This window comes from Ascaphus truei, chromosome 14, assembly GCF_040206685.1.
Source record: "Ascaphus truei isolate aAscTru1 chromosome 14, aAscTru1.hap1, whole genome shotgun sequence".
NCBI classification, from domain to species: Eukaryota; Metazoa; Chordata; class Amphibia; order Anura; family Ascaphidae; genus Ascaphus; species Ascaphus truei.
Genome location: NC_134496.1, coordinates 54,550,931 through 54,569,481, shown reverse-complemented (window position 1 = coordinate 54,569,481; position 18,551 = coordinate 54,550,931). Strand labels below are relative to the sequence as shown.

Genomic DNA, 18,551 nt, shown 5'->3' with positions numbered 1-18,551 from the left:
CCTTCTGTTCTCACACCACAGTTACAACTGCCAAGAGTTTCCTAACCTTAGTCAGTCTCGCTATAAAGCAATAGGGGAAAAACATTATAATACGTTGACATACGTGTACCAGAAATAGATGTGTTGATTGCCCGATTCATCTATTTTTCCATGTTATTGTTCAGGCTCGCTTATTCATTTCTATGCGTGTTATCTCTCTGTGTGGAGAACACCTGGCTTTGCAAACATGCATTATAAATGAAGACCAAAACAATGATTTCAGGGCAACTTAGCCACCAGCTCGCCACAATGCAAACAGAAAACAACAAGCTGAGGCCATGGTGGGAGGTGACTGGTGACTGGTGACTGGTGACCTCCATGGTAAGAATGTAGCAATGGGAGTGACTACCCCACCAGTCTGATGTTATTCTATGGGGTGCCACTAGGAGGACATTTGAGAAGACTTTAAATAAGACAGATAAGCAGTATTGTTCATTAGGTGCTGGACTGACACTCTGCTCATCAGCAAACCCTTCCCTTGTTCTTATACTGTAGGAGACAAGGCAAACTTTTCTCCACAGGCAATCTTTGTTTTAGACTTAGATAATTAAACCTCCTATTTTGACTATAGCCCATTAGAGAAGGAAGCACCTGTTAGTGTTACCTCTTAATCAGTAACTCCTGGGGTAAAGGATGGCCAACACAGGGTTACAGATGTTAGGATTTGCTCTGGCTTGTCTAGGCTGGATTGGTTTTATGGTTTCCGTAGCCATCCCCCAGTGGAAAATGTCCTCTTTTTCTGGAGATGCCATTATCACAGCCCAGGTCACCTATGAAGGACTCTGGATGTCCTGTGTCATGCAGAGCACAGGACAGATGCAGTGCAAGACCTTCGACTCTTTGCTGAAGTTAGACAGTAAGTAGACCTTTGATGACATTTAATAATAACACGGTTAGGAGGTTGGTTACTATGGTCCATGCTGGACAATGTCACATGCAAATGTGCTCTTCATACCGTATGCAGTAAATGGCATTGCAATGAGGTGAAGCAGAAGGGGTCCCCAGGCACCAAATGAAGGGCAAAGAAGATGGGATCAGACACTTCAGTGTGATTTCCACTTGTAGCTGCAGTAAATGTAGGGAGATCTTTTAATGGACATGCTTACACTTGTTGCATGCAGGGGCTTGTGATGGCATTACAGAGGAAAAGAGGACAGACAGGAGACAGAATATAATATACCTGCCTAGCATATGAGTGGCATTAATCTTCCAGTGGATGCTACCAAAAAGTGTATGCATGTGGTGTAACAAAGGTGCTTCAATATATATACACAAATATATATTTTTTAGTAAAGTCAGCATGATTCAGTAATAGGGTTTTTGACATAAGCAAACTAATAAGATACCACACTAGGTAACAATGTAACCCTAGCCCCAACACAGAGGGCTTTTAATTCTATGCATTATATTCATTAAAATGTTTAATGTAAACAAGGATCCTAAATAGCCTATAATAACACTCCCAGTGCTGCATGTGGTACAATGAATGGCCAATTACAACATGTTACACTGCTCAGAACCTCTCACATGGTGACTGTGTACTGAGAGGTGCTGAGTACTAATCATGATGGTCCACAACCCATTACTTCCAGGTTTGTATATAAAGATTGTCTCTCTGCCCCAGTGGGGCAGTCACATATTGGAGATAAACTGGAGTGTGACAAATTGTAACGTTAATGCGGTGTGCGCAGACTATAGATGTGCAAATGTTTTCAAATCTGTGATTTGTGACAGTGTTTTCACAGATTTTCAAAAATGGCACTTTCTTTTAACTGAATTTTCTCAAAAGAAACACTGCCCAATATTTTTGCCAATTTTCACCAGAATTCATAAAAATGGCAATATATAAAGCGTCATGTGACGTGACCTGAATTTAGGGACACGTGACGTGAAAATTAACTTTTAATGTTTTGAAAAAAATGTTTGCAAATTTCACTCGGTTTTGCTTAATTCAGCTAAAAATTGAGCACATCTCCAGTGGGGAATAAAAGACATTCTTTATAATAAGCTCAGTTCCGATAGAATATGAGATGAACATTACTATTACTGTCACGTTTATTACTTCTGCGAAGCGCTCTGTACATGAATGGCGCTATATAAATAAAGATATACATAAAAACATACATGTATAACTCGTACACACTTAAGGGAACACCAAAGTCTTATTAAAGTCATATGGGAGTCGTCGTAGACTTGGACGCTGTAAACGGGATATGCAGATTTGCGCTGTTTGTATTGTCTGATGGGAGAATGTTCATCGGTAAACAGCGCATAAATCTAACGCACACGGGATCCTCCAATCCATGTTTTTACTAAAGGAATGGAATATAATGAACAGTTTGGAAACTTGGATGTGATTCAAATATTATCTGTGATTATAAAAATAATAATTAACCCCTTTGGCCTCAGAGGGATTTGAACCAGATTACAAACCAATATTTTGCTGAATTGGGATACTAACCAAATCTCAATGTATATGAGCAATACACCCTCATTTTGGTGCAGCCTCCCTGAAAATAATGACCTCACCCCAATCTCCCGAAAAGATGCTACACGTTGGCGAGTGTGAGCAAGGCGATAATGGAAAGAGCCTCATTATCCTCACATTTCTCTGTTTGCAGCTTCCGATCTGTGATAAACATCTCCCTTTCTGCTCATAAATATGCCAAACATTCTGTAAATCTGCTTGAACCCTTGTTTAAAGCTGTTGTGCTCTCCTGCGTTTACGTACGACTGTTTTCTATGAACACTCCTTTATTCTGAACGAGGAATGCGAGCATTGAGAGGACTCTGCATTTATTTAAAGGACACACACATGAGCACACAATAAAATGATACAGTAAGATAAGCGTAACCCAGCTGGGGACCAAGGTACGGTTTCTAAAGAACCAGAGTTATGTGTTGTTCTTTACAGAAAGGAAAACACATCCTTCCTAACGGAGTGTTGTCTTTGGATGGTTGGATAATTGGGAGCACATTTCGGGGCAGCGCTGTTTTACAGATGCATGTTGGTTTTTCGTTGTACAGCAAGTTCACCGAGTACAGTATATCTTGTTCTTTCTAGCGGGTTCCTAGACTAATAGAATGAGAGAAGGTGTGCCCTGACGCGGGTAACATACCAGTGCAGGGGCGGACAACTGCAGTCCTCAAAGGCCACCAACAGGTCAGTTTTTAAAGATATCCCTGCTTCAGCACAGGTGGCTCAGTCAACGACAGCCACTGATTGAGCCAATTCTGCTGAAGCAGGAATATCATTAAAACCTGACCTGCGAGTGGCCCTTGAGGACTGGAGATGGCTGCCCTGTACTAGTGCAGTGATGGGTAACATGATATACCCCGGGGCAGTAGGCTTCCTGAAGAGGGTTTCTTGTGTAAATAGAACGCATTTTTGAATTCTGATAGAGCCAAATTACGCTTCTGGACTGAGAAATTAGGCCCAGACATAGAGAATAAAGGATAATGCACATTTTACGGGCAACCTTATACTTACACAAATCATAACTACATTTTGTAATGCAACTTGCACATGAAACACTTTCCCATGGAGGGGACCTGAAATTATTAAGATTAAATGGAGGAGTAAAACTAAATGTAAAGGGGAGTGGAGGACATGGGGGACAACACCCGTGGGGTCAAAAGAGAAGGACTAGAACCGCATGAAGATGATGCAGAATAGAAGGGTATCAAACCCAGTGGGTGGACCTGGAGCAAGGGGGATCAGCCAGATACCTGGTCAGTCTGTGGCCAAGGACGTTACAGTATAAGGAAATACTAGGCAACAATCCCATATAATGAGCACCAAGAGATATACAATCATTAGGAGGAAAAACATAGTGAACATCAACGATAACCTCTCAGAAATAGGGCTCCAGATTTTAAATCACTTGAAAAAATGCAAAACAAACATGAATTATATTACGGGTAACACGAGTTGAAGGAGAGGAGTCCCCGAAAGTAAAAGAGGATGAAAACTCTTAATACTACTGTTAGGCTACGGCGCCAGTGAGCGTGTCACGCTCGTGACGGAGCGCTGGCGGCGCTCGTGCCCTTCAACCAAGCGATCTGAAAGACTTCAATACACTCGCGACAGGGGGTGTGGGCACGGCCATGACGTTGAGCGGCTGGTTCGCCCTCATTGGCTGAACCGCCGCCGTGACGTTGCCATCACTCGCCCGCTTCGTCTATGGGAAAGCTGGTTGCGCTTTGTACGCATGCACACACGCACTGACTGGGGCCTGCCCCATAGAGGGCTGTACCTTGTTCGCGCCGTGCACGCTGTCGCGCGCACAGACACGGCGGACGAGGCCCAAGCCTTGATGCTGAGAAAGCATTTAATCAGATTGGATGGCCATTTCTCGTAAAGACACCAGGGAGTTTGGTTTTCAAGGCCCATTCTTAACTGGAATATTAGCCTTGTACATAAATCCTTTAGCTTCGCTGAAGCTTTCTTGGAGAGATCCAGGGATTATACACATTTCCAATAGTACCAGACAGGGGTGCCCTTTGTCACCACTTTTATTTGCTTTAACTATTGAACCTTTGGGATGTATTATTATTATCTCTCTGCCAAACTTACATAACCCTCAAATAGAATTTAGCTCAATTTCGGTCTATAAAACGAATACGAACAAATCAGAAGCCCTAAATATCTCCATTCCCACAAAGGGAATCGACCTGCTTAAACAAAATGTAACTGGCAAGATTCTAGTTTAGAGTATCTTGGGATTCATATTACTAAATCCCACCTAACACTGAACTAGAACAATTACCCCAAGCTTTTCACTTACATTAAAAGGGATCTATCTATGTGGTTATGTAGGTACTATTTCACATGTTAAGGTAGTTTTTGACCAGTTCCAGCCCTTCTGCACTAACACTAAGGTAATTTTTCTAGTGGATCACTGAAAATAAAATTGCGCTACACCCAACTATCTTGATCCTAGCCAAACCTCTAGAGAAATGAAGTCTGCATACCCCAAAGTGTATTTCTCATATTCTCACAGCAGCTCCATGCTTGAAAGCAGCTGCCTGGAAAAAAAACCTATAGCCCCCTCCATCTCTCAGTTACCCCATAAAATCAATGATGTCCTATTGATGGAGAAGCTCTCAGCCCTCCTGTATCAGAGAATCGTCAAGTTCCATGAGATCTGAGGCCCGTGGTCAGAAGCGCAATGGATTCCGGACGCGGCAAACTTGTTTACAAAACAAATGTATTTGCTGTTACTTCACTTTCATGCAATTATTGTATTAATATGATTGCCACTTAGAGAAATGAAGTGCTGAGAAACAAAATGTGATACATCCACAGTATGATCTGACAGATGGAAGAATCAGTATGATCTGACAGCTGAATCGCCAGCTACTTATCGGGAGGGGCAGCTCTGGCCTGTCTGTGGTACTTCATTATATTTAAATCCTGTGTCTTTGGGCCAATAGGAAGCAACAATGTATGGAGGGGGGTGGGGGGGGTGGATTTCGTGTGATTTATGGACTTCAGTGGAAAATGGGCACTTCTCTAGTTAGCAGAAGGTGTTCCTGTCGGGCTTCAGCTTATCAGGGGACATATAACGGCAAAACCTGTTTTAAACGTAAACTCTTCTCTTTAATAAGGAAATTCTATTCTGTTGTGAAACCTAAAAGCAGAGGGAAGCCGGCGTGCTGATCTTATGCTGCACTAAATCGCAGAACACCTTCTGCACGTCTAAATCCTGCTCTTTACAGGCATACCCCGCTTTAAGTACACTCACTTTAAGTACACTCGCGAGTAAGGACATATCGCCCAATAGGCAAACGGCAGCTCACGCATGCGCCTGTCATCACATCCTGAACAGCAATACCGGCTCCCTACCTGTACCGAAGCTGTGCACAAGCGGGGAGACTATAGAGCCTGTTACAAATGCGTTATTTACATCAGTTATGCACGTATATGACGATTGCAGTACAGTACAAGCATCGATAAGTGGAAAATAGGTAGTGCTTCACTTTAAGTACATTTTCGCTTTACATACATGCTCCGGTCCCATTGCGTATGTTAATGCGGGGTATGCCTGTACCAAGTTAGGATCTGGGCAATACTGAACAGGTCTCCCCTTAGACAGGCTTAAACGGAGCTGCAGATCAGGCAAGATCAAACTCGTCAAAACACAGTGCCCCCCCCCCCCCCCCGGAGAACGTGATGTGCTTGTACAAACTGTCCCACCTCACCAACGTAAAAGGAAGACTTTAACAGCCGAAAATCGCACCTGTAGTGCTCAGCATATTAACCCCTCTGCTGCTGGACAGGCAACAAGCCAGAGTGGAAGCTTGCTTCTCAGGGCAGTGATTAGGTGTGATGATTGCAGGAATGTGTGTTACATTCTAATATACACACATTTTAGGCACTGGTGGCTACTATCAAGAGGGGTAAATAACACATGCGGAGGCGTTTCAGCTGTTTCTTGACATCTAAGGCCCAGGTCTACAAAACGGTGCTAAGCTTCAGCTCACCCGCTCTCCCATTCATATGATTGCTAACGCCCTTTCGTGGATCTGGCCAAAGTGTCAGGTTATTTTACCTTTATCTTTCCCTATAGGGTGAGTTACAAGAAATATATTTTAATGGGATGTATCAAATAATTTTCCCCCGTTTTTGCGTCAATACGTGTGAGGTGTAATCTCCTCCGGGTAAAGATTTGTGTCAGACAGATAAAAGTGTCAGCTGTGCAGGCCAGTCCCGAGCCTGGGTAAGCAGACAGGTACATAGAAAGCAGGATAATATGCAGAGCACGGGCAGGAAATGCCTGCAATGGGAAGCAAGGTCAGTGAAACGTGGCCTGTCCCACTAATCCCCACGGAATAACAGGAAAGAGTTTAATGCACGTACAGGCAGTCCTCGTTTTACAACGCTTCGCTTTACAACGAATGGCTTATCCAACGCTATGCAATGCATACCTATATTCATTTTTACAATGCCAAAATGGCTTATCCAACGCTCTTACGACGCTTTGCAACGTTGTGTATGTGTATATAATATATATATATATATACACATTCACATAAACAACGTTGCAAAGCGTCGTAAGAGCGTATATATATAATATTATACTATATAATATTATATTATACTATATAATATATTATTTATTATGTTATATATATAATACAGTATATACACTATATAATTTATGTGTGTGCTGCTTATCCTATTGCCTGCATAAAATATGTGGTGTATTTTAGTGTTAAAAATGCCTTCAGGAACGGAACCTTTCATTTAAACAGTGTTCCTATGGGGAAAACGTGTTTCACTTTACAACGTTTCGCTTTACAACGCCATTTTGAGTAACGCATTGTGTCGGATAACCGAGGACTGCCTGTAACCTGCGAGGTACCAGTGCAATACATGACAGAAACCCACCGTACATCGGGGAAGAGCTCCACTCATTACCGTGTATAGCCGTCTGCTCCACTCATTACCGTGTATAGCCGTCTGCTCCACTCATTACCGTGTATAGCCGTCTGCTCCACTCATTACCGTGTATAGCCGTCTGCTCCACTCATTACCGTGTATAGCCGTCTGCTCCACTCATTACCGTGTATAGCCGTCTGCGCCACTCATTACCATGTATAGCCGTCTGCTCCACTCATTACCGTGTATAGCCGTCTGCTCCACTCATTACCGTGTATACCTGTCTGCTCCACTCATTACCGTGTATAGCCGTCTGCTCCACTCATTACCGTGTATACCTGTCTGCGCCACTCATTACCGTGTATAGCCGTCTGCTCCACTCATTACCGTGTATAGCCGTCTGCTCCACTCATTACCGTGTATAGCCGTCTGCGCCACTCATTACCGTGTATAGCCGTCTGCTCCACTCATTACCATGTATAGCCGTCTGCTCCACTCATTACCGTGTATAGCCGTCTGCTCCACTCATTACCGTGTATACCTGTCTGCTCCACTCATTACCGTGTATAGCCGTCTGCGCCACTCATTACCGTGTATAGCTGTCTGCTCCACTCATTACCGTGTATAGCCGTCTGCTCCACTCATTACCGTGTATAGCCGTCTGCGCCACTCATTACCATGTATAGCCGTCTGCTCCACTCATTACCGTGTATAGCCGTCTGCCGTCTGCTCCACTCATTACCGTGTATAGCCGTCTGCTCCACTCATTACCGTGTATAGCCGTCTGCTCCACTCATTACCGTGTATAGCTGTCTCCTCCACTCATTACCGTGTATAGCCGTCTGCTCCACTCATTACCGTGTATAGCTGTCTGTTCCACTCATTACGTGTGTAGCCGTCTACTCCACTCATTACCGTGTATAGCCGTCTGCTCCACTCATTACCGTGTATAGCCGTCTGCGCCACTCATTACCGTGTATAGCCGTCTGCGCCACTCATTACCGTGTATAGAGTCTGCTCCACTCATTACCGTGTATAGCCGTCTGCTCCACTCATTACCGTGTATACCTGTCTGCTCCACTCATTACCGTGTATAGCCGTCTGCTCCACTCATTACCGTGTATAGCCGTCTGCTCCACTCATTACCGTGTATAGCCGTCTGCTCCACTCATTACCGTGTATAGCCGTCTGCTCCACTCATTACCGTGTATAGCCGTCTGCTCCACTCATTACCGTGTATAGCCGTCTGCTCCACTCATTACCGTGTATAGCCGTCTGCTCCACTCATTACCGTGTATAGCCGTCTGCTCCACTCATTACCGTGTATATCAGTCTGCTCCACTCATTACCGTGTATAGCCGTCTGCTCCACTCATTACCGTGTATAGCCGTCTGCTCCACTCATTACCGTGTATAGCCGTCTGCTCCACTCATTACCGTGTATAGCCGTCTGCGCCACTCATTACCATGTATAGCCGTCTGCTCCACTCATTACCGTGTATAGCCGTCTGCTCCACTCATTACCGTGTATAGCCGTCTGCTCCACTCATTACCGTGTATAGCCGTCTGCTCCCCTCATTACCGTGTATACCTGTCTGCGCCACTCATTACCGTGTATACCTGTCTGCTCCACTCATTACCGTGTATACCTGTCTGCTCCACTCATTCCCGTGTATACCTGTCTGCGCCACTCATTACCGTGTATACCTGTCTGCTCCACTCATTCCCGTGTATAGCCGTCTGCTCCACTCATTCCCGTGTATAGCCGTCTGCTCCACTCATTACCGTGTATAGCCGTCTGCTCCACTCATTACCGTGTATAGCCGTCTGCTCCACTCATTACCGTGTATAGCCGTCTGCTCCACTCATTCCCGCGTATAGCTGTCTGCTCCACTCATTACCGTGTATACCTGTCTGCTCCACTCATTACCGTGTATACCTGTCTGCTCCACTCATTACCGTGTATAGCCGTCTGCTCCACTCATTCCCGTGTATAGCCGTCTGCTCCACTCATTACCGTGTATAGCCGTCTGCTCCACTCATTACCGTGTATAGCCGTCTGCGCCACTCATTACCGTGTATAGCCGTCTGCTCCACTCATTACCGTGTATAGCTGTCTGCGCCACTCATTACCGTGTATAGCCGTCTGCTCCACTCATTACCGTGTATACCTGTCTGCTCCACTCATTCCCGTGTATAGCCGTCTGCTCCACTCATTACCGTGTATAGCCGTCTGCTCCACTCATTACCGTGTATAGCCGTCTGCTCCACTCATTACCATGTATAGCCGTCTGCTCCACTCATTACCGTGTATAGCTGTCTGCGCCACTCATTACCGTGTATAGCCGTCTGCTCCACTCATTACCGTGTATAGCCGTCTGCTCCACTCATTACCGTGTATAGCCGTCTGCGCCACTCATTACCGTGTATAGCCGTCTGCTCCACTCATTACCGTGTATACCTGTCTGCTCCACTCATTACCGTGTATAGCCGTCTGCGCCACTCATTACCGTGTATAGCCGTCTGCTCCACTCATTACCGTGTATAGCCGTCTGCGCCACTCATTACCGTGTATAGCCGTCTGCTCCACTCATTACCGTGTATAGCCGTCTGCTCCACTCATTACCGTGTATAGCCGTCTGCGCCACTCATTACCGTGTATAGCCGTCTGCTCCACTCATTACCGTGTATAGCCGTCTGCGCCACTCATTACCGTGTATAGCCGTCTGCGCCACTCATTACCGTGTATAGAGTCTGCTCCACTTATTACCGTGTATAGCCGTCTGCGCCACTCATTACCGTGTATAGCCGTCTGCGCCACTCATTACCGTGTATAGCCGTCTGCTCCACTCATTACCGTGTATAGCCGTCTGCTCCACTTATTACCGTGTATAGCCGTCTGCGCCACTCATTACCGTGTATAGCTGTCTGCGCCACTCATTACCGTGTATACCTGTCTGCGCCACTCATTACCGTGTATACCTGTCTGCGCCACTCATTACCGTGTATAGCTGTCTGCGAGGACCTCTGCTGGCCGCGCATTACTTGCACCCAGGGTTTGCGTTAAAGCGGTGTGATCAGCAGGCATATTCAGAAAGGGATCCACGTTCAGCTGGATAACAAGAACCGTTAGCCCAAGCGTCACGTAATCCTGTGTGCGGATCTTCAAAGGACAGTACCGTTAAGTCACGTGTTCTGCCGTATAGAGCATAGCGTTAACTATAGCGGCTGTGACGGTAGGGGGAATTATGGCTGCTGTTAATAAAGGTTAAGTCTGCCATTACCCCTACCTGTCAGTAATACATTGGTATTGTATTATATGTTATGTATATAAATATGTCTTTGCTTGGTTCCAGCTCCCCAGGAATCAGGGTTAATATGTTTGCAGTAGAATTGTTGCAACTTGGTCTGTGACATTTCCCCATGTCCTTGTTATCTGGCAAATGTTATGTTGCAATTCTACCCACCAATCAGGGCCGGGCATGTAGGCAGCTCCTGGCCCTGAGTTTTGCAATATTATGGTTTAAGTGTATAAAAAGGTGGGGAGGGAGACCCCTAGAAGGCAGGGAGGGAGACCCCTAGTAGGCAGGGAGGGAGACCCCTAGTAGGCAGGGAGGGAGACCCCTAGCAGGCAGGGAGGGAGAACCCCTAGCAGACAGGGAGGGAGACCCCCTAGCAGACAGGGAGGGAGACCCCTAGCAGACAGGGAGGGAGACCCCCTAGCAGACAGGGAGGGAGACCCCCTAGCAGACAGGGAGGGAGACCCCCTAGCAGCCAGGAAGGGAGACCCCCTAGCAGACAGGGAGGGAGACCCCCTAGCAGACAGGGAGGGAGACCCCTAGCAGACAGGGAGGGAGACCCCCTAGCAGACAGGGAGGGAGACCCCTAGCAGACAGAGCCTGCATAGAGTTACAGAGGTGTTGCTGTGACAGGGAGAAACTGCAGTGTCCAATCCAGTGCTGGTCTCAGGCCTGAAAACCAGTCCTGTAGGCACTGGGCAAAGAGAGAACAGGGGAAACCTCTGCAAGTAGGTCCCTGCGACTAGTTAGGCAGGGTACCCCCAGTGTAGGGTGTCCCCCAGTGCAGGGTGTCCCCCAGTGCAGGGTATCCCCCAGTGCAGGGTGTCCCCCAGTGCAGGGTGTCCCCCAGTGCAGGGTATCCCCCAGTGTCCCCAGTTGGGTATGTGTGATGTTTGTGTCTTTTGTATAGCTGTGGATATATTTTTCCAATAAATTAATTTTATAAACTCATCAGCAAACTAACATAGCGTTATTTCCAGCATTATGGGGTAAGAGAGGTCTGAGGATTTGTCTAAGCCATCGGATTGTGCTCATACTGAAGGAGTTCTTTATCATAGTGTGAACGGTCCTTTTGGCTTTCCAGTTCTCTATGCGCAGAGAAGAGTAAGCGTTTAAACGCACGCAGATACTGGCAGTTAATGGTTTTTCTTTCCTCGGTGGAAACAGAAGCTAATTTAAAATGCTGAAATGTACGAACAGTAAAATATAAGGGCTGAAAAATTCCTGTAAAAATGCCATTTGTTGTCATTAAGGTAACTGTATATTCCCAGAGAAAACGTTGTGCCCATGACAATGTGTGTGTGGAAGAGGCGCGTCCGTTCATATCGCACAAAGTGCTGCTTTGGCTCAGAGTATTTTGGGTGAGCTTTCAAAGAAAACAGGGAGTCGGGTCCAGACTTGCTTAAATGTTAAACATGTTGCTACTTTTCAACACAAGACTTGGCAGAGTATTTGAAGTCCCAAACCGAGAGATTTTAAAAGATGTTATTACATGGTCACCTAATCTGGGATGAGTAGAAACATAACAACACCAGTCGGCCCCTTCACTGCTACTAACATAACAGCAGCACCGCCCAAAAAATCCGCAGACACATTTCCAGAGAAACTACGGAAGGAGCGGCCAACGCCAGTCCTCAAGGGCCAGCAACAGGTCAAGTGTTAAGGATATCCCTGCTTCAGCACAGGTGGTGCAGTCGAAGCCTGAGCCACTGATTGAGCTACCTGTGCTGATGCAGGGCTATCCTTAACACCTGACCTGTTGGTGGCTTTTGAAGACTGGAGTTGGCTACCTCTCAACTATGGGCTTCAATTTACCAGTACCTCTTCTATCGGTACTCCAAACACATTCCACGGGAGCATTAATACATTACATGCAGATAACACAAGTATTGTTTTATCTGCAGAATAGAGTGTATATATTGCTCTCCAAAGATGCTCTTGCGTATTGTTGCTCCCCTATCTCCTCCGCATTGTGCCTCTAAATCAAGTCACGTTCATATGCGTAACCGAACCAGAAGCACTAACTGAAACAGTACTACAGTATATTATTCCAGCTAAGCACTAACTGAAACAGTACTACAGTATATTATTCCAGCTAAGCACTAACTGAAACAGTACTACAGTATATTATTCCAGCTAAGCACTAACTGAAACAGTACTACAGTATATTATTCCAGCTAAGCACTAACTGAAACAGTACTACAGTATATTATTCCAGCTAAGCACTAACTGAAACAGTACTACAGTATATTATTCCAGCTAAGCACTAACTGAAACAGTACTACAGTATATTATTCCAGCTAAGCACTAACTGAAACAGTACTACAGTATATTATTCCAGCTAAGCACTAACTTAAACAGTACTACAGTATATTATTCCAGCTAATCACCACACAGCTATTGCAACAGTTCCTTGAGTCATGTTTGAAAAGATGAACAAAATATGTCACAGTGAAACAAGGTCACGTAACAAACGCCACCGTGTGCTTGCAGGTACCACGCAGGCCACCCGAGCACTGATGATATGCGGGATTATTGCGGGCTTCTTTGCCGTGTGCATCTCTGCGGTTGGGATGAAATGTTTGACGTGTCTTCAAGACGACGAGGTGAAGAAGGCGAAGGTCGGCATTGTCGGCGGCGTGCTCTTCATTATCGCTGGTAAGAATGAGGGCCCCTGCGTGGGCGACCTGGAGCTGGATCCATGGTCTATGCCAGGGGTGGCCAACTCCAGTCCTCAAGGGCCATCAATAGGTCAGGTTCTCGGGATATCCCTGCTTCAGCACAGGTGGTTCAATCATCGACTGCGCCACTGATGGAGCGGAATGCAACGTTTGGTAGTGGCCAAATGTCCTAGACGCTGATTGAACCACATGTGCAGAAGCAGGGATATCCTGAAAACCTGACCTGTTGGTGGCTACCCCCAGTCCATGCTCTGTACATACGCTTATGTTGCGCAGCACTGTACGTAGAACTCACAGTCCCTGTCTACGTTTTAGTGTTAGAGACCTAGGTCACCAGTGGCTTCCTTCTGGTGATAAGGTGACCCTTCACCCTGAGGGGACCTGGGCTCACTCAGCCAGTTCTAGTCTTGCTATTTGTATTCCCTGTACAGAGCCGCTCACTACCTGTAGAGGAAATGCCCTGTTATGGGAATTAGAAACCCTGGACCAGTTAACCCTGTATGTGCATTCATTTCTCCCAAACTACTCCGACTGACTCTCCCCAAATCACGAGCTGATGGACATCTCAATGCCTTGCTTTAGAGAGCTGCAGATACAAATGCCAGTTAGCATCAACGTACTTTCCTTAAAACATAGAACCCTATGTTTTTTATTCTCCTATCGTTGGAGATAAAGGAACCAGTAATATAAAACATCCTGTATTCATTTAAAATGAGACCAGTCTAAGGTACAGGGAAGCAGCAACCCCCTATATGTATACAGGGAAGCAGTAACCCCCTATATGTATACAGGGAAGCAGTAACCCCCTATATGTATACAGGGAAGCAGTAACCCCCTATATGTATACAGGAAAGCAGTAACCCGCTATTTATATACAGGGAAGCAGTAACCCCCTATATGTATACAGGGAAGCAGTAACCCCCTATATGTATACAGGGAAGCAGTAACCCCCTATATGTATACAGGGAAGCAGTAGCCCCCTATATCTATACAGCGATGCAGTAACCCCCTATATCTATACAGGGAAGCAGTAACCCCCTATATCTATACAGGGAAGCAGTAACCCCCTATATCTATACAGGGAAGCAGTAGCCCCCTATATCTATACAGGGAAGCGGTAACCCCCTATATCTATACAGGGAAGCAGTAACAGATTTGGGCTCAACTAGAATGTCGAACATTTTAAGTCTTGATGATCTGCCAAATGTTGAGCAAACGTTTCTGAAAAATATTAACTACTTTACTGCCAGAAGAAAGCGATGTTTTCTTATTTCTAAGGGAACTCTGGTGCTCTTTGCAGAGGTGTTTCCCCGGTTCTGGTGTTGGGAGACCCATTTCATGCGCTCTACAGAAAGTGCTATTTTTTTTCCTTTTCTTTCAAACAGTCCGTTCAATATTTGATGTCAAATTTCTCTTCTAGGCCTCTGTGTCCTGATAGCAACAGCCTGGTTTGGGCATAGAATTGCACAGGCTTTCTACAATGTGTTCACACCCAGCAACTCCAAGTAAGCTACAGTATCTCTTCACTTTCATGCATCTTCTCCCCATTGTTTTATTAGTGTCAGATAAAAGACAAAACTGCATTGCATGTGTTCACAGCTTCAAACGCAGCCTGGAATACACCATTATTGTGTCGGCCTTCTCACCAATCTTTTTATAAAGAACTTACTTTTAGTAACATTATTGTTATACTGTATCAACCTTTTCCACAGATTAAAGTACAGTAACGGGGGCGGGCAACGCCACTCCACAAGCGCCACCAACAGGTCAGGTTTTAAGGATATCCCTGCTTCAGCACAGGTGGCTCAATCAGTGGCTGTCTTCAACTGAACCACGGATTGAGCCACCTGTGCTGAAGCAGGGATATCCTTAAACCTGATCTGTCGGCAGCCCTTGATGGCTGGAGTTTTCACACACGGGTGGCATAGACACAGAGCAATACATCGAAGACTAAACTGGTTAAATGAGGCTTGTGGAAGTTCCAGTTACCCTAAGACTGAAAGTCTCTCCTAGTCCCATATATTGGACCAGTCAGTCCTGTAACACCTTGCTGGGTGGGGGCACATCACTGCGAGATTTGTAACTTGCCCAAGTTCACAGCTCAACTTGCCACTGGGATCCCAATTTATTTCATGAGAGAGGACAGTTAACAGCACACGGACATTACTATTCTGCCAAGAACCCTTTGTTTTCATTTCCCCCTTTTAACAGTCTGTACTTGTTTCCCCAGGTATGAGTTTGGGCCGGCTCTGTTTATTGGGTGGGCCGCGGCTGCGTTGGCGATCATGGGTGGTGCTATGCTGTGCTGCTCCTGTCCCAGGAAGGAGACATCGTATCCAGCGTCAAGAGCCTACAACAAAAGCGCGCCTCCTGCAGGAAAGGAGTACGTGTAACGCAAGGCCGCAGAACGCTGAATGTAACCGCTGCCACCGGCGGGACCCCCGGACATCCTTCCCCCCCACTGTGACAAGGGTTCCGTTTACTGCTAACCCCCATCATTAACCCCTTCACTGCCAGAGATGCCAGCCACAGAATGCAACGCTGCCACCTTTGTCAGCGAAGGGGATACCGGTGCAAACTCTCCTAGCACCGGAGCAAACACAGGGCAGTGACATGTTTACGGGCCTAACTAGTGGGGATTCCTGTTAAAAGAAAAGTCTGACAATTTCACTACGCGCATTTAACAAAATCAATGTTAGTTTGTAAACAGTACAAAAAAACAAAGTCCTGTGTGCCTGGTAACTCACCCCTAATTCCTCATAATGACAGTCCCCAAACCACGAGCTGAAGTGCATGGAGCAAAATACTGTAGGTATTAATAGGGTTATGCGTCTGCAGCTGGCGTGCCCACAGAGAGATCCTCGCTAAAGACATACCATGCGTGGCATCAAGAGCCCACAACCCCGCCTCCATACAGGGCAACCCCGCCTCCATACAGGGCAATCCCGCCTCCATACAGGACAATCCTGCCTCCATACAGGGCAATCCCGCCTCCATACAGGGCAATCCTGCCTCCATACAGGGCAATCCCGCCTCCATACAGGGCAATCCTGCCTCCATACAGGGCAATCCTGCCTCCATACAGGGCAATCCTGCCTCCATACAGGGCAATCCTGCCTCCATACAGGGCAATCCTGCCTCCATACAGGGCAATCCTGCCACCATACAGGGCAATCCCGCCTCCATACAGGGCAACTAGGAGCGGTGCACATTCCCCAGAAAACTCTACACCCCAAAGTTGCTGCTCCTGCATTGTATAAATGTAAGAGTTACAGGGTGTACAGCTCGCCCCTTTTAAATAAAGGGGACTGTTCTGACTCCACAATATTGACAAACCACCTAAAGTAATAAAGTTTTTATTGTGTTGAATAAAATGTGACTGAAACTGACAGGCCCTTTAAATGGCCGCCTGGCACCAGAGGAAACAATATCATTACCTTATAAATCTCTTTAAACGGTGTCATTGTAAAGTGACTTGGAAGCTTATAAAACCCCCATTGTTTCTGCAGTAGCTGTTATGTTACTGTAAGCTAGTAAGTCCTATATAAATAGCATGGTGTGTTAGTCTCATTACTGCTGCAAATACAATCTTTTGAAAACCCTTATATAGAGCAATGCGTTATAGGGTTAAGCAGTTAAAGCAGAGGTTCCCAACTCATCCTCAGGATATCCCTGCTTCAGCACAGGTGGCTCAGTCAAAGACTGGGTCACTGATTGAGCCACCTGTGCTGAAGCAGGGAGTTACGGGGTTTATTTGTTCACTGACCATAATGCTGCCAATGTCATTCAGTATTCTATATATTGTAACTTCTTTTATATAGATAAATAAACTATTATAATTCTTTTTCCACCCCTTGAACACAATGTACATTGTTAGATTTTAGTTTGATTTCTGTTTAAATCTATTTTTTTTTATATATAATACTTTGTCAGTTTCATCTACACATAAATAAGCCGCCTTTATCCCAAGGCAGAATGAGACAAAAGAAGGCACACACAGTGCAGATCGGATAGTCTCAGACAGTCTCAGACAGTCTCCGTCCCCGGGATTCTGTCATTCTATATTGAAGCTGCTTTTATGGATTTCTTTTTATAGAGGTAATCTTTTTCAATAAATGAGATTTTTACAAGAATCATTTGCTTGGTTTGTTTGTGGCGGCTTCTTAACATTTGTAATCACAGCGTTCCGTCCGACTTAGCAAAGGATATCTGCGCTGTAATAAAGTGACAGCGCTCACCTACGCACCCACTCCGTATTGTAACCGATCGCGTTTAATAGCCTCGCGGTTTCGCAGCCTGCAGCCTGACTGAGCAGTTTGTTATAAAATGCTCAGCGGCAGGGAATTTGTGGGGATGGCACCTGCATGAACTAAGGCAGGGGAGCGCAAACTTTTGCAGCTGCGCCCCCCCTGCCTTCCCTCCGCTGGCGCTCGCGCCCCCTCCCTTACCTTTATGCAGCATCACATGATGCCGCGTGGTCATGTGACGTCACCCGCAGCGTCATTTGACGCGGGTGACGTCACATGACCCTGCAGCGTCAAATGACGCCGCGTTGCCATGGACACGAGTGACGCCGGCAGAGTCAGGGTAAGTAATAGCGTTGCAGAGGCCCCACGTGATCGATCCCCCGGTATTTAATTTGAATGCCTCGGGGAAGAGTGCAGGGCCCCTGCAACAGCCCATGCCCCCCCCCCCCCCTAAAAATCTTACGTCCCCTTTGGGGGGCGCGCCCCACATTGCGCACCGCTGAACTAAGGAAATAATCCTTTAGCGATCCCAAAGATGCAATGATAAGGGCTCAATTATAAAGCAGCTCCGGGAAAGCGTGTAATGTGCCAACAGTGTGCTCGGAGCTTTGCAGGTTTTCTACAAAATAGTACAGCTGTGATTTAGAAATGAGTGAGTAAAGCAACAATGACACTGCGTGTGGAGCAGGGGAACCTGGTTCAATTCCTGGTGTCAGCTCCTTGTGATCTTGGGCAGGTCACTTTATCTCCCTGTGCCTCAGGCACCAAAAACATAGATTGTAAGCTCCAAGGGGCAGGGACTGTGTAAAAAAAAATTACAAATCTGGTTGTATTCTGGTATGGGTTTCCTCCCTAAGTTCCTACACACACTCTAGAACTGATAGGGCTGCGTTTCTTACACA

At 46.1% G+C, this 18,551-nt stretch overlaps 1 protein-coding gene across 1 annotated transcript; it reads left to right on the top strand.

Annotated features, from left to right (window-relative positions):
* The first annotated feature begins 460 nt into the window (after positions 1–460).
* CLDN1 (claudin 1) lies at positions 461–17,535 on the top strand. The gene is made up of 4 exons (XM_075571037.1): positions 461–895; positions 13,215–13,379; positions 14,823–14,907; positions 15,633–17,535. Exons 1-4 carry the CDS (start codon positions 673–675, stop codon positions 15,793–15,795), a joined length of 636 nt encoding a protein of 211 aa, XP_075427152.1. The 5' UTR covers positions 461–672; the 3' UTR covers positions 15,796–17,535.
* Positions 17,536–18,551: the final 1,016 nt, after the last annotated feature.